Here is a 15,619-nt window from a genome sequence, read left to right on the forward strand (position 1 = left end):
AGTATCCCATTTATCCCATTATGCCTTTCGAGCGTAGACCACGAGGGAAATTTCAAATTTGAATACTTATTACTTATAGCCAAACCCATATTGAAGAATATTTTTTTATTGCAAATATGGCATTTGTATCTTGCTTATGAACTCTATATATTACCGGTAAAGATATGGACGTTTAGGATATGGGAAAATATACACTATATCGGCAAAAATTTGCGGTATTTCATAAGGTGAGTTGATGTTTCATGATGTAATATGCCAACATTCTGAGTGTGTTATTATACGACGTATAAGCCTTTATCCGTATCTATTATAGATCAAGGATTGTATTTATGTGTTTTTTCATCGTGCAATGATTTGGGCCATGATTTTATGTGTTATTATATGTTATATAGTTAAATAATTGGCTATAGCAGTGGCAGCTAAACGATAACTTAGGGGCTGTTTACATGAGCCCGGTTACCCAAGATTCAACGAAGCGTGAGATGATTTTGAGGTATTGAAATGAGCAGATAACATGATCCTGGGGTCGGTTGTTCAAAAGGCGTTTAGCTTAAACGGTGGATAAGCCAAAGTTTAAAAGTACTTTCACAGATCTTGTGAATGAATGAACCTGCATCTTATCGCTCGCAGAATAGCCCTGTTTCCGCTAGGCGGAATTAAAATTAAAAAATTCCGCCTGGTGGAAAACAGGCCTTAATTCTGCCTGAAAGCAAACAGACAATGAAAAATTCCACTTAGTGCTGCAGCCCTTAACCAATTTTCGAGATCATTGATATTATCGTTGAATATCATCATTATATGTTTATCCCACGGGGCCCAGTTAATTTAACGGTTCATTTAGGTTTTTGCTAAAATTGCATTTTATTAATTGCAATTAATCCAAAATGTTGTTGGCAAAGTCATCCGAATATTTTATCAACTATTGCACGCAATACCGCTAGTTAGCCTATATACCAGAAGTATGCTGACATGCTCAACTCTATGAAGTCAAAATAAAAATATGGCTTGCCGCCGTAACGTAACTACAAACATAGAATGATCTATAAGATTATTTATATACATAATATTATACACAAAGTAATCTTAATATTTTTCGCGAATTCTAACTCCATGGGCAAATATGAACACGTTAACAAGCCTGATTTCACAGAAAGAAATTGGGCAGAAATTTCGCTCTCGCGACTAATTGTTAAATACAGTATGATCAGTTATTTGTTTTATTCTAACCCCAACAACGCAACTTTCCCAGTGTGTGATATCCTTCCTCTCTCTCAGCTACATCGGCCTTAGTATCTCCAAATGTCAGTTCAGTAACCGGAAGTGTGTTCTTGTCTGTCAGGTATCCACTGTCTTCACGCCATGTTTCGTCATTCTTGTCACAATTACATTTCTTTTTACCTGCACAGCTGTTGGTCATTCCGCAGGCACACTTTCCACTGTCGACTGCCGCTCCACCCCAGTAATTCATCTTAGAACCTTGACGTGATACCCACCAACCATAATATACATTTGTGGGGCTGTACCAGATAACGCTATGATAACATTCGTATTTTATGAACTGCTCGCAATTTTTTGACTGTTGAATAATGGCAACGATCGCCTCCATGGGAATTTCGTAATTAATAATTCTTTGGTAAGAACCTGCAGAAGCATAATCCTTCACAAATGTTTTCGATTCGCTGTCATGTCCAATCTCTGTCACGCCAACACTATTCTTTGAGGTCATATTACAAAATACCGAAACCGATGATTTAAGTCCTTGTGGCTTTAGAGAATACATTCCACTATCAGCTAAAGGGTCCTGTATTCGTAAAACGGTGCAAGAATTGTAGGTATCTCTCGACATACCTGTCATAACAACGGTCTTTGTTACTACTACAAAAAAATTGAAAATAACTTTGATCATGCAGGTGTTTTAGGTCTGGATTTAGAATGGACGCTTTGCATGTTTCTCTCTCATGTAAAGCGTGGATGAATTGTGGATGGACCAATGAAAAATATCAGCTATCTTTGGCATTATTAAAATGGTTGTATAAATTAAAAAAGTGATTTAAGATTTAGTTAAGAGGGAGTTTGAATTTCTCATTTTAAGAACATTGAATTAAGTTGACATTTACCGGCGGCATTAAATAATAACCTACTGCACTATAAAAAATTTTAAAATTTTTACTGGCTTGCTTCGTGAACTTGTTAAGCGTTATACCTGAGGAAGGATTTCCCGTTGTCTGAAGAGTGCTTGGTAGCGGGTCTGGTTTTGGACGAATCTATATAAAAGAAATAGTGTGTACCGAAATCATGGTGCAACTAATCTCCCCTAGACCCATTCGTTCAAAAGACAACTACATGTAAATTTAAGTCCTGTGAGAATTTTTTCACTTTCTTAATATTAACCGTGCAAGAAAAAAGTTCACATGTGAAACGGTCTTTTGTAATATAACGTGAAAATACCTACTCAAAGAAAACGTTTTGACTCAAATAATGCATGTCTTTGGCACTGTTCTAGACGTTTAATTGTTATAATTCTATATAGTCGATCAACCATCAACCATTTGTGACTTTCGAAAATTATTTGCGCAACAATTTGCCGATGTTGGGCGAATGAAGAGTGATAGGACCTGAATGTCACAAGATTTGCAAAATTAGCACATATTGTACGTTCAATCCTGCCAAAAAAACCCGCGGAAAAACTAATATAGAATATCGGTTCAAATTGGTCTGTTTAATTTTTCTTCTTTATAATGAACAAAATTAATAATGGTAATTGCACTAAGTAGAGTGCAATTTGGTGTGAAATCAAACGCGTGATTACAAAATCGCACGACCGCAAAGCGGGAGTGTGATTTGTAATCACAAGTGAGATTTCACACCAAAATTGCACGACACGAAGTGCAATTTCCACTTTACTATATTCATTTTGAAATCGTACAAAAGAGTAAACAAATTCAAAACGACTTATTGGCTGAAAGAGCCGAAAACGGTGTAGAATGTGAGTAATTTTCATCTATTTTTGCGGGGCATTTAAAAATACAAAATAATAAAATGTTGTGCCATTTTCCCTTGTAACTCGATTGGATAGTTACACTGAAATACTAAATCTGATTGGTTATTGTGGTGCCGAGCTTCAATCTCATCGACCTTTGCCGATTTGCTGACATACAAGACCCATCTTTTATGCAGTGTATACTGCATTCTAACTCAGTTTCAGCATGTTTTGTTTCGATGACATGATTCGCTAAATATTTGCCAGTAGTTTTACTGAAAAAGGTTTGGGCGAATGAGCAATTACCAAGCTGGAGTATTCCAGAGAATAAAATTAACGCACTAATGCCTGGCAAGGCAGCCATTCTGATAGTGAATGTGACGATCACTCACATTTGTGTGATTTTTAAATTAATTATATAGACGCAATATTGCATGATTGTTTGTCGTAACAACTTTAATTTATTTTCTAATTTAATTATTGGATGGCCATAGTCATAAATAATAAATATTAGTGTTAGGAAAAGTTAGACCAGGTGTTTTGAGATCACTATTAACGCTTTTATACAGTGAATTTGCTTGTAATTCACAATGCAATTTTTTTTAAGAGATTAGTGAAGTTCTTCAAATTGCGTAGTTGCCGAGTTAACATCTCTGAAAGATAGAATTTTATTACAAGTGGCATAAAAATTTGAAACGTGTATTACGGTCTTATAATTGGAAGTGATCCAATCTCGGTCTGAAAAGAACATGTCAAATTGTATTTTGCAGAGATGTTCAAATCGTATCTCAATCTCAAACAGCCCTAGAGTATTGTAACTTTGAAATAATAGATGCTAATATTGCATTGTAATATTATATAGTTACAGTCGCCGTTCATCAGTTTGGCGAACGATTGATTTTAACCGCCATGCAGTGTGGGAGTTGCTTCAGATAATTAAAAATTGAAAAGGCTGAAAGACTAAAAATATCATCCTGAAAGTCAAAATTCTCATCATCTTTTAGCTATAATGTTACAATTTTTCATCGCGTGTGACTGTTCATGCAACTGCATAATTATATTAATTAACGTTGCGCATGCAATGGGAAAATATGAAAAAAATGGCTCGAGGAATTACATAATTGTCTTTTTCTAAGTCTGGCTGCTCAATAAGAAACAATTTCCCCTTCATTTTGTCAAATTAAAGATTATAGTTCTATGTTATTACAAACAATCGGGCAAAAAAACCGACGTGATATACCCACAAAACATAACATAGCTAATATTATACAAAGAAATGTTTCTCGATCCTGATTGGTTGATTTCAGTGCATTTAATCCCAAACAGTATAGTGCAAAAATTTGTAACAGTGCAAATTTCTGTAACAACAGTGCAAAATCCTGTTACAAATATATTCTCGAAGATTTCCTTGCATATCATTACTACGTAATAGTAGAATTTCTCGTGCAAGTACGGATAAACACTCACTCGTGAGTTTTTAAAGACTCGTCCTTCGGACTCGCCCTATTTTGCAGCCTTTAAAAACTCATTCGTGCTTGTTAATCCGTAAGTGCACTCGAAATTATACTATAATATACTATAAATATTACCTATACTAAGTTGTCACCCAAAAAATGAAAAATTACTTATTTTTCCACTCTCAAAATCCTGAAACGAATATAATAAATCCGTTACATTGCCTATATAACTAAAGAATATTCTTGTCTTTGACGTTTCACTGATTAAATCTCGTTAGGTTGTTTACTTGGTTTTATGAGAATAAAAAGCATGCATGTAAATTAAGGTAGGAGGTATTTCGAAAAGAGGTCTGTTTGCGAGGAGATCGATCGTTTTTGAAGATATTTCAGCAAAATAGGTTTTTCCTCTTTATGCTAACCCCAGCATCTTAACTTTCCCAAAGTATGATATCCTTTTTCACGTGATGGATCCGAGGTATCTCCGAATCTCAGTTCAGTAACCGGAAGCGTGTTCTTGTCTGTCAGGTATCCACTGTCTTCACGCCATATTAGGTCATTCTTGTCACAATTACATTTGTATCCACCTGCGCAGCTGTTGGTCATTCCACAGGCACATTTCCCACTGTCGATCGCCGCTCCTCCCCAGTAATTCATCTTGGCACCTTGACGTGATACCCACCATGAATAATACGTATCTGCAGACTTGTATCTGAAAACGGTATGGTGGCATTCGTACTTTATAAACTGCTCACAATTCGTGGACTGCTGCACAATGGCGACAATGGCCTCCATAGAAATATTGTAGGTAACTTTTCTCTGGTAGGAACCAGGTTGATGATATCCTGTCACGTAAGTTCTCGATTCACTATCATGTGCAATCTCTGTCACACCAACACTATTCTTTGTAGTCATGTTACAAAATACTTCAATCGAGAAGTTGAGTCCTTGTGGTTTTATAGAATACAATCCACTACCAGCTGAAGGGGTATTGTTTCTTAAAACGGTGCAAGATGTCCCCGGTGTCTGCGAAGGGCTCGCTGGATCTGAATTCTCTAATATCTTTGTAAAAAAGAAGAATATACACTATAGCCACGCATGGACTGTCTTGTCAGCGTTAAAACTGTTAAGACCCAGACAGACAGGACCTGATTTGGCAACGCGGCGCGATTTTTCAAAGATTTTATTTTCAAAAAGCAAATAAAGTTTAACCTTCATTAGATTCTTGTTGATTACTTAACGATACTACATTTTTACTGCTCTGGCGGCCATATAGCTACTCCAAATTTTTGGTACCAGAATTTAATTTATATATGCTTCTGAAAGCTAAAAATTCGCGACGCGTTGCCGTGCATCGCGTCCAGTCTGTGTCGACCTTTATATAGGTATATTTGGTACTGCGCTGGACCAGTTTGTCAGTGACATGCATGCTTTAAAACCAAGCTTTCTAAACTTTTATTATTTTACATATCGTCAACAAACGTATACTAAAATTTGCTGCCAAAAATTCTGTAGATTTATTCACTTATTTTTCAAACATAAAATAATTTATATAATTGTTATATAATCGTTTTTTATTTCCGTACAGTGGCGTAGCCAGCCAGACGATTTTGTCCCGCTATGTAAATTTCGAGTTGTTATAGTTATTCATGTCTTTAGAAATCTATTGTTTTCACAGTCAGTGAACAGTCCAGGGGCGCCGTGGGTGTGCTAATGTAGGGGTGGCCAAAGGCAACATTATTCCGACCAGCATGTTTTTTTCCCGACATCTTTATAAGAAAAAAGTAATGAATATTGATAAAACTGACAGGGGGTTTTGGGCAAGGACGCGCATGCATTTGCTATGACAAAGATCACGAGCTACGTCTACTAATTTAAATTGACGCTTCATGCACAATGAATATGACCGATAAATATTCACGTTTTACATACGCTTTTCAATTGAGTAGTTGAATAATTTTTGACACAGTTAACTGTTTTTGGGAAAACTGTATTACAGAGATTTCTAATCCACATGCATTAACAAATAAGGCGATACGTTATTTCACGATACTCTATTATAGCTTTGTAACCCCTTAGTGGATGAACATACAGCGTATTCTATACGCAACATTTGTTTATAACCAAAATATAAACATATTCGCAAATGCTTCAATCCTCTCATCAGTTTACTTCTTCTGCTGTACTATCGTGGTACCTTATCTTTGTATAAACTTCAGGAACCGTTTGACTAAAAGTACTATAAACTTGAAAAGGATTTGCTGTAGCTCCAGCATTCTGATACCAAACATGCTGGTGTTTCTTTAGACAGTCACCATATAATGCAATAAACTCACTCAACAATAAATGCGGTCGAAGATACATCGCCATTCATCGCGATTTTATCGCGCCAATCTCCGACATTTCGAAAATTACATTCCTTGCGTAATGTTATATTAATAGAAACTATGCATGTTTATCGGAAACTGGAAACGTTCGGAAGAAACAGCTAGTTTAGCCTGCGCGACAACAGTATAATAAAAACTTGGGGTAGTGTCGTACCGTATGATATTAGAAATAACCGCGTCTATTTTCTGATAGTTCAAATACTTTTTGGTTGTTCAGCATAACACAGCCACAAATGCAAAAATAGCTTAGTCTCTGTTATGATTGATATACTCCGACAACATGCAATGTTCGTAAATTTCCGACAGGTTTGAATCCTGGAGGGGGCCATGGCCCCCCCGGCCACGGCGCCCCTGAGTGAACACTAAAATATTAGCATAGCGGGGAAAATCGACAGGCTGGCTACGCTACTGTTTCCGTACTTTCAACTTGTTCAATTTAATTAAAAAAGCAAAATTAATAATTTATAAATTTATAATAGATTATTGTCATTTTTTCTTTAAATCGCGTGGCAATCAACTATGGGTATATGTCTTTTATATGATTTAAAAAAAACAATCTGCAAGAGTTGTAAGTAAAGATCGCTGAATATTGCATTTCTATATATTATTGAATATTGCAACAGAATATTGCAATTAACTTATACATGAATATAAGTAAACTTTGCATATAAAATTAAAACAACGTCCTAAATTTTTAATCACTTTCCAATTTGCGAATTTTTTGTTAACTTTGAAAAATTTTTTTCGGTTGGAAGCGTTTTTTTAACAAGTTATACTATACAATATTATACAAAATTTGTTAACTTCGCATGGCTTTATTTTCCGCAATCTACATACAAAATTTCGCAACCGCAGAACAAACAATTTTATATCTCGATTTTTTTACTCCTTACCTTCTTAACAACGTAGATGTGCTTGAACTCTGGGTCGCTCTTGCATTCAGCATTGTTCGATGTGTCTTGAAGGGTCTTGCTATTGAGCTCACATCGACCTTTACCGATTCCTGAAATCTTGTAATTAGCAGACACACACGATATATGTCGAACGCAATGCATACTGCATTCCGACTCAGTTTCAGTATGTTTTGTTTCGATGACATGATTCGCTAAGTATTTGCCTTCGTTTTTGCGAAAGAATGCTTGGGCGATTACGCCTTCGCCTGGTTGGGGTATTCTAGAGATGAAAACCAACACGTAAATGCCCAGTAAGACAGCCATGTTACCGGGAGTGAAAATACAGGTCTTGCGCAAACTAAAATTGCCACATTTATTAATCATGTAAAATATCATTTACAAATCCTATTAATTTATTTTCTCCACCCATATATAATTGATTTTCACTGCTATGAGAAAATGTTTGCAGCGATTGTAAAGGGTTTCTAGATCGATTGTTTATGCCTATATACTTGATGCGATTGAAACTGACACACAAGTTGTTAGGTTTTGTTTAAGCTGAAATATTTCCAGCGATTTACCGTAATCGTGACGTGATTTATTTCATCTTCGACTCGTTTAACTTCGTTGTAAAATTAACATAAAACGGATATAAAATATGATATATCTAAGTTATATAATTCGATTCGCTTATATCATAGTCGAGCAATCCCATGCAGAAGTATCATCCAAGCATCGTAATCCAAAAAAGCTTTATATCATAAGCTTTAGCGCTATTTGTGCGATCACGCAACAGCAGGCATCTTTATCCAAACCAATTAAGTCAAAAATTAATCTCCTGAGTGACAATTATTGTTTTCCCACGTCTGCCTTTTTAATTTATAGACAGTTTTCTTTATTTTGTTCACTTAAGAGTAGTCCTATAATGTGGCTCATATAATTGTATAAAAAGAAAGATATAGGTATAGCCGCTATGGGAATTTGACATTATTATCTCTAAATTCTGTTCGAGCTAAACGTTTTGTATTACGTTCGGTCTATCTAAGTGAAATAGCGACTATTTATTTTAGATAGATCGTATTTATTTCAGATAGATCATATTTAGAGCCTGTAAAACGTTTAATACTGGACAATTTACTTTATTCTAGTTCCACTTCGAGGCAAAAATATTTTGAAGTAAATAAAAGCAATTCCGTCTTTCCTGAGTTAAAACCTAGTTTGTTATCGTGTTTACAAAAATCGTCTATTTTCCACCATTGGATGTGTCTGGTGTGGGTAACTATAGTGATTGAAGATTCCTAAAAGTATTTTTTCACTCAGAGCATCTTGGCTTGCAATATATGACATGAACATATTTTTATATTTTTCCAATTTTTCTGTAGTGGACCACCTTAAAATTGAATGCTAAAATCCGGAAAATAAAATATAAAAACTGTCAACACTTCACATATATGCGCAATCAAAGTAGAAGATTATTCGAAAAGAGTTATAGTTAGCAAGGAGATTGTTTTCGAAATTCCCATGGGTGGCTATTCTTTTTCGCTGTTTAAAATGTTTCTGTAAGTTTTTTTTTCTTTTATTGTAACCCCAGCATCGCAACTTTCCCAAGTATGATATCCTCTCTCCTGTGTTGGATCTGCAGTATAACCAAATCTCAGTTCAGTAACCGGAAGAGTATTTTTGTCTGTCAGGTATGCGCTGTATTGCACTCAGACGAACGATTTGCTTTAATATTTTATTAGTTTTTACAACACACAATGCCTTGCATTATTTAAACTATACGTAACTCACTTCACTTGAATATATTGATTTAATTGATCCTAAAGAATCCTATATGTCCCAATTTACACGCGGTACCAGTTCGGTATGGGAACAGATCAAATTTCGTAATTATAATAAAAAGCCGTAAACGCTTTTATCAAATTGACAAGAATTTGCTATGATCCGACTAGCAATTCTGATAGGAACTATGATCCGATATAAATTTTCTATAATTGACTATAACAACAAAAAGATGTCAATATGAAAATAATGTAATATTTTGATGTGAATTAAAAGAGTTAACCATCGGCTATTATGGTCAACGTCTGATCTAAAGTTTTGTTAGTCAAAACTATCATATCAATCATATCAGAAGTGTTACTACACATATTCGTCAACCCCAGCAACGTAATTTTCGTAGCGTATGATTACCATGCTCAACAATAGCACCAGTATCTCCAAATCTTAGTTCAGTGACAGGTAGTGTGTTTTTGTCGGTGAGATATCCACTGTTTCACGTAATACTTGATCATTTTCGTCACAATTGCAGTCTCCTCCACCTTCACAGCTGTTGTTCACTGCACACCCACATTTTCCACTGTCAACTGCCGCTCCACCCCAGTAATTCATCTTTGAACCCTGACGTGATACCCACCAACTCTTTCGTTCACCCTCGTATACAAATGTGCTTCCAAGGCATTCATACTTTATAAACTGGTCACAATTCTTAAACTCGTTCATAATGGCACGATGAACGATCTGCTCCATGGAAATTTCATAGTTCATCGTTCTCTTATAAGAACCTGTAGCTTCATATCCGTCCACAAGTGTTCTTGATTCACTGTCATGTCAAATCACTGTCACACCAACACAATTCCTTGAAGTCGTGTGACAAAATACTCGAAACGAGAAGTTTAGTCCGTTGGGCTTAATAGAATGCATTTCATTTTCTTCATTTTCAGCTGATCGATTTTTTCTTCGTATATTTTTGCAAGAATTTTCTAAACATAAAAAAAATATTAATCTAGCTGGAGTTACGTTTCCCTAGCCCAGTCTTAGTATATCATCCTTTTTGAACGGGAGATTTTTCCTTATATAGCAAATTCTATATTTGTGGTGAAGCACGTCAATACAGGGGTTGATCCAGCACTAGTGCACTAATTTACATGACACAAGAAAACTGCGAAAAATAACCACTTTGTTTTGTAATGCAAATTAGTGCACTAGTGGTGGATCCACCCCTGCGTCAATAGTCTACCAAAACTTCCATCAAATGAACTGTATACATCACGACTACGTTCCATGAGTTAACTTACAAAAATTTCAAGTTTTGCCAACATAATAATTCCAATTGGCGTAGAGTATGGGGGGGTTGAGGGGCTGGAGCCCCCAGAGAAATCTTATTGTTGGGGGGGAGGCTTTTGATAAAAAGTACAATATGTACCAATTTATATCAAGTATTTAAAATTTAGGCATTCTGATTGGCTTTGCCTAAAAAATGTAAACAAATATGGCAATTGATTCAAAACGAAATTCCTCTTTGTTATACCTGTAAGGACATTTTCGGATGTCTTTGAAGTATTTGACGGATCTGGAGTCGTAGGTATCTAAAAGGCAAGACTATGTCGTAAATACCAATACAACTGTCATCGCGAAGCAATTTCATTCAAAGCACAATATTGGCCATTCCCATGCAAGTTGCAGTTGAGGACTAGGCCTTGATAGATTGTGACTTTTTAGGGTTTTGAGCAAATTTTTGAGTTTTGACGAACCGCCAAAAACTTTTATCATCTGAAGCAACTTTTATCGGATCAAGAAACAAATGGGCAACTTTAATTTTTTGCACTTCAGATCAATTATTCTTTTCCCAGAATTTACTAGCACAATCGATCAAAGTTTATTGAGGAAAAGATACTATATAGATGTTTTCAAAAATCACTGAAAACTGTGTATAAAATCCCATAAGGTGGAACCTATACAGTTTGCTGTTTAACTTATTTTGTACTTCCCTTTCGCCTTTTAAGGAGTGTTTAATCATTTTGCTGCTGACGTCAGCATAATTTAAAAAATTGTTCTGCGGTAACTAAAGTAAATTTAAAATGCGAAAAAAATTATAATACGCGTACAAGGCCTCTTTTAACCTATCAATATGAAAGGGCTAAGGCCGTCTACATGTTGGCACCCACAGTGGAGAATTTTTACCCTTAGTAACACAGTCATTTTCATAGACAGTGACATGAAGTAAAGATTACTTTATTATCAACATTACAGGGAGAGGCCCCATTTTTGTAGCAGGTCTTGTACTCGTAACGCATTACTTAATTCATTTACTGTCATACAATACACTCCCTCTTCACTGCGCGAACGTAGCATAGATTAGCTTTATCTTAATTAGCCCAGCTGTCCCTAAGAACACCTGCTGTGTAATTTAAGAGTAGCGTAGCCAGCATCGATAATATAATTACTAACATAACATAAAGTATATGAATATAGCCCGCTACTACAATTTGCCAACGTGTACGTTAGTACGTATGTGTTTATAACTTATCTGAATTGGCGACATTCAATCCGTTATATGGTATGAATTTCGTGCATGTTCTGCAAATCTGTATTAGCTGCATGATACACAAGCAAAGCATAACACCGAGGCTTAATTAACCCGCAATGCAGGTCCCTTTCAGCGGTTACTGCACAAAATTTCAAGGCAAAATTTTTCTCTATTTTTCTACGTGAAGTATAGACGTTATAGCTAGTTTCCAGCATTATTACCTAAAATGACGTCGAGAATAGTAATACAACTGAAAGGGACGTGATTGAAACGACTGCCCAGCAATGCGAATCAAGACGAAATTTAGATTTTAATTCGGGTCTTGTTTTGAAGCATATATTGCACTTTTAACATGACTTCAACTCACGAAATTAGTTCTTTCACTTTATTTATTGAATATATAATTATGAGCTTGTCATGATTTTGGACGACTTTTTGGATAACACAAGTTTTGGTCTACAGCACATTTACACCGCAATCAAATACAATTTAAAGATCGAAATATATTTTTTCAGCACCCTGCCCAATGCCCAATTTACTGTAATATGCTTAAGCACCAGCGCTCGGTACGGCTCTAGGACGAATCGTCGGGCGGTATAATCAAGACATACGAGGTTGTTTCTCACCTCTTGAAATATATCAATGTGTTCGAATTCCGGGTTACTCATGTATTCATTGTCGTCAGGTGTGTCTTGAATGGTTTTGCTGTTGAACTCACATCGACCTTTACCGATTCCAGAAATTTTATAGTTGACCGAGACACATGATCCATGCGCAACGCAATGCAAGCTGCATTCAAATTCAGCTTCCGATGACATGATTCGCTAAATATGTCCCAATGTTTATTCGAAAAACTGCTGGAACATTTAAGCAACAGACTAACTGGAAGGCTCTCGAAATGAAAATAAACGCACAAATGCTCAAGAGAACGGGCATTTTGAGATATAACGCACTTGCCTTCAACGCTTATTAAAATGAATATTAAAAGCATTAAAGCACTCTTTGTTTGTGTATTATCGGGTTTTACATGCACTCGTTCACGAACAAGGAACTCGAAGTTCAATACTGCGGTCGGCTTCGCCTCGTGCAGTATTGAACTTCTCGTTCCTTGTTTGTGAACTCGTGCATGTAAAACCCGATAATGCACTCACAGAGTGCTTTAATCCTTAATTACTCATCTTAATTCCGTACATAGTTTTGAAAATTCTTTAAGGCAATTTTGTTCTACAGGGTGTCCCAAAAAAAACGAAAACTATTGAAATGACCCATAACAATGTAATTGTTAGAGTTTGAATGCCTAAGCACTCTGTTGGGACCCACAGGTGTATAAATGTTTGCCATAAGCATTTTTATGCATGCATATGATGCAGTAAAATTTGCTCGTACGTGAAAATGATATTTATTAACAATATTTAAATGTGCATTTCAATCACCATGACCTTCGACATGTCCCCTTTCTGTAGCAACACAAAGCATTTAGCATTTTACTGAGTTGCATTAAATCCCCATGGGCTAAAATTCGTGAACACGGCATTCAAATTTTAACAATAAGTGATTTCAATAGTTTTCGTTTTTTTTGGGACACCCTGTAGATGATTGCATATAATTCCTTAAAACAAAAGCAAGAACTTGCAGTTGTTCGAGAAGGATATCGAAAGCTCATCAAAGAAGCTATTAAGTCTAAGAAGCTATTAACTAGTGGCAGCTTAACGATCTAATCGCCGCTTGACAATCGTAAAGTGACAGTTATACATTTATATATCGTAAGTACTAAGCGTTTAATGAATTATGAAGAAAATTGCGAGGATGCTTTCGTTATATTTTACGAATGGGAACTCCTGTAATGGGGTTCCTGCTCGTAGTCAGGACTGAGTTTCAGCATCTTGATCACGAGGTTGAAACAGCCAATTGCGGTCCGTGACACTTACCAAAACAGTGCAGAAGATATATTATAGAGCAAGGTTTTACGATTATACTAAGGTATAATCATGCACTGATAATACCACAATACTCATGGCCTTTTAACTTTTGCGACAGTGGGATTTTAATAGCAAACTTTTAGAATCAGGCTTCCCTCAAGAGGCCCTTTTATTCTGGCACTTCTACTCTCAAACAAGACGGTTCTTAGATCAGGCACGTCAGGAAATTTGAAAATTGAACGAAATATTACTTATATTTTAATGTGCATGTCTACGTGGCAAACGCTTCAGTGAGTCGTTAATGCAGAATTCAAATTTAGTTAGGCAAATCCGGTAGTGGGAATTAGTAAAATTGAGTTGAAAAAAATCAAAAGTGAAAGTTGTCAAAGTCTTTAAGGTTTTAAAGGATTTTCAATATAACTAGTAAGTAGGTTTCAATCAAGAGTGCTTAAATAGAATTTTAGGCAATTTTAATTGCTTAAAGCTTAAAAGCTTTCTTTTGTCTCGACTCTCATCTGAAGCATCGATTCAATACAATGAATAACTGTCAAAATAATGACACCCCATGCAGGCATGAGACGACACAGCTGTTAATTGCGATAGTTAACTACGACAGTTAACTATATGTTCCTATCTTTTGCCAAAAACCCATAGATGTATCAAAAAGAACTAATGTTTCAAGTAAGATATCATTAGCTATTGTAGTAACGTGACGTCGACAGTTGAGGATAATTTGCGTCGCAACCAGAGAATAACCTTGTTATAAAGTAAAACCACATTATTAAGTAAAACTCCGCTAACGCTAGGTTCAAGGACTCACGTGCACGAGAATTAAAATTTGCGACAAACATAGCATTAGCAACTAAAAGTTATATTGAACTAATAGCGCTTAAGCATCGGCTAGACATGCAGGCGGTGTATTTTGTGTACATTTTGACACATATATTTAGCTTATACTCTGCTTCACCAAGCTTATGCAACTGTGTACATAATTGGCACTCAATAACACACTGAATAAAAGAAAAAATCGCTAACAAAAATCTCGTCGGTGTGATTGGGCTTTAAGAATACAACCATATCATACCATGCAGTTATTGCCTAAATTATACCTCTTTAAGGAATTTTAAGAAAAAGTTAGTTGTAGTAATTAGAATTGCACAAAATAACTTTTTTATTGATCAATTCGATAGGAGCCTTTCCATTTTTTCAGAAATTGTTCGAATGAATAAATGGATTCAGCAAGTGAGCAGTAAGAGATTGTTCGGACGTGCCTCCATAATTGCACGATTGTATATGAAATATGCATTATCATATTAAAATGTCTTATAATATGCCTATCTACTCTGCAGTATCACTAAACGCGGCAGTAGTGGACGAGTTATCATAGTGGATGTTAACCGTTAATTAAAGGAAAGTTACATGAAGAAACTGATTCAAAAGTGTTCCAAACGTTAATAGGCGAACGGGTTCACCTCAAGATTGCAGTTGAAATTGTTGACAAAAGAACAAATAGATGTCATGTTTCAAAATGAAATTTAGTTGGGCGCAAAAAGTTTGCTTTTATGCAAATCAGACGTTCTCGGTGAAAATTCTTGAGGTAAACCCGCTTTTAACGCTTGGAACACTTTTGAATTAGTTTCTTCATCTAACTTTTCCTTAAACGTTGACTTCCATTGA

The 15,619-nt window shown here is 35.7% G+C and overlaps 2 protein-coding genes across 2 annotated transcripts; both read right to left on the bottom strand.

Moving 5' to 3' along the window:
* Positions 1 to 1,222: 1,222 nt before the first annotated feature.
* Positions 1,223 to 1,846, bottom strand: LOC114517612 (neurexin-4-like). Its single transcript, XM_028537399.1, has one exon. It carries the CDS (start codon positions 1,844 to 1,846, stop codon positions 1,223 to 1,225), a length of 624 nt encoding a protein of 207 aa, XP_028393200.1.
* Positions 1,847 to 4,802: 2,956 nt separating this feature from the next.
* Positions 4,803 to 5,422, bottom strand: LOC114517769 (neurexin-4-like). Its single transcript, XM_028537586.1, has one exon. It carries the CDS (start codon positions 5,347 to 5,349, stop codon positions 4,852 to 4,854), a length of 498 nt encoding a protein of 165 aa, XP_028393387.1. The 5' UTR covers positions 5,350 to 5,422; the 3' UTR covers positions 4,803 to 4,851.
* Positions 5,423 to 15,619: the final 10,197 nt, after the last annotated feature.

The sequence above is a fragment of the Dendronephthya gigantea genome, unplaced genomic scaffold (assembly GCF_004324835.1).
Source record: "Dendronephthya gigantea isolate DGI-Jeju-01 unplaced genomic scaffold, DenGig_1.0 000009F, whole genome shotgun sequence".
In the NCBI taxonomy this organism is placed as follows: Eukaryota; Metazoa; Cnidaria; class Anthozoa; order Malacalcyonacea; family Nephtheidae; genus Dendronephthya; species Dendronephthya gigantea.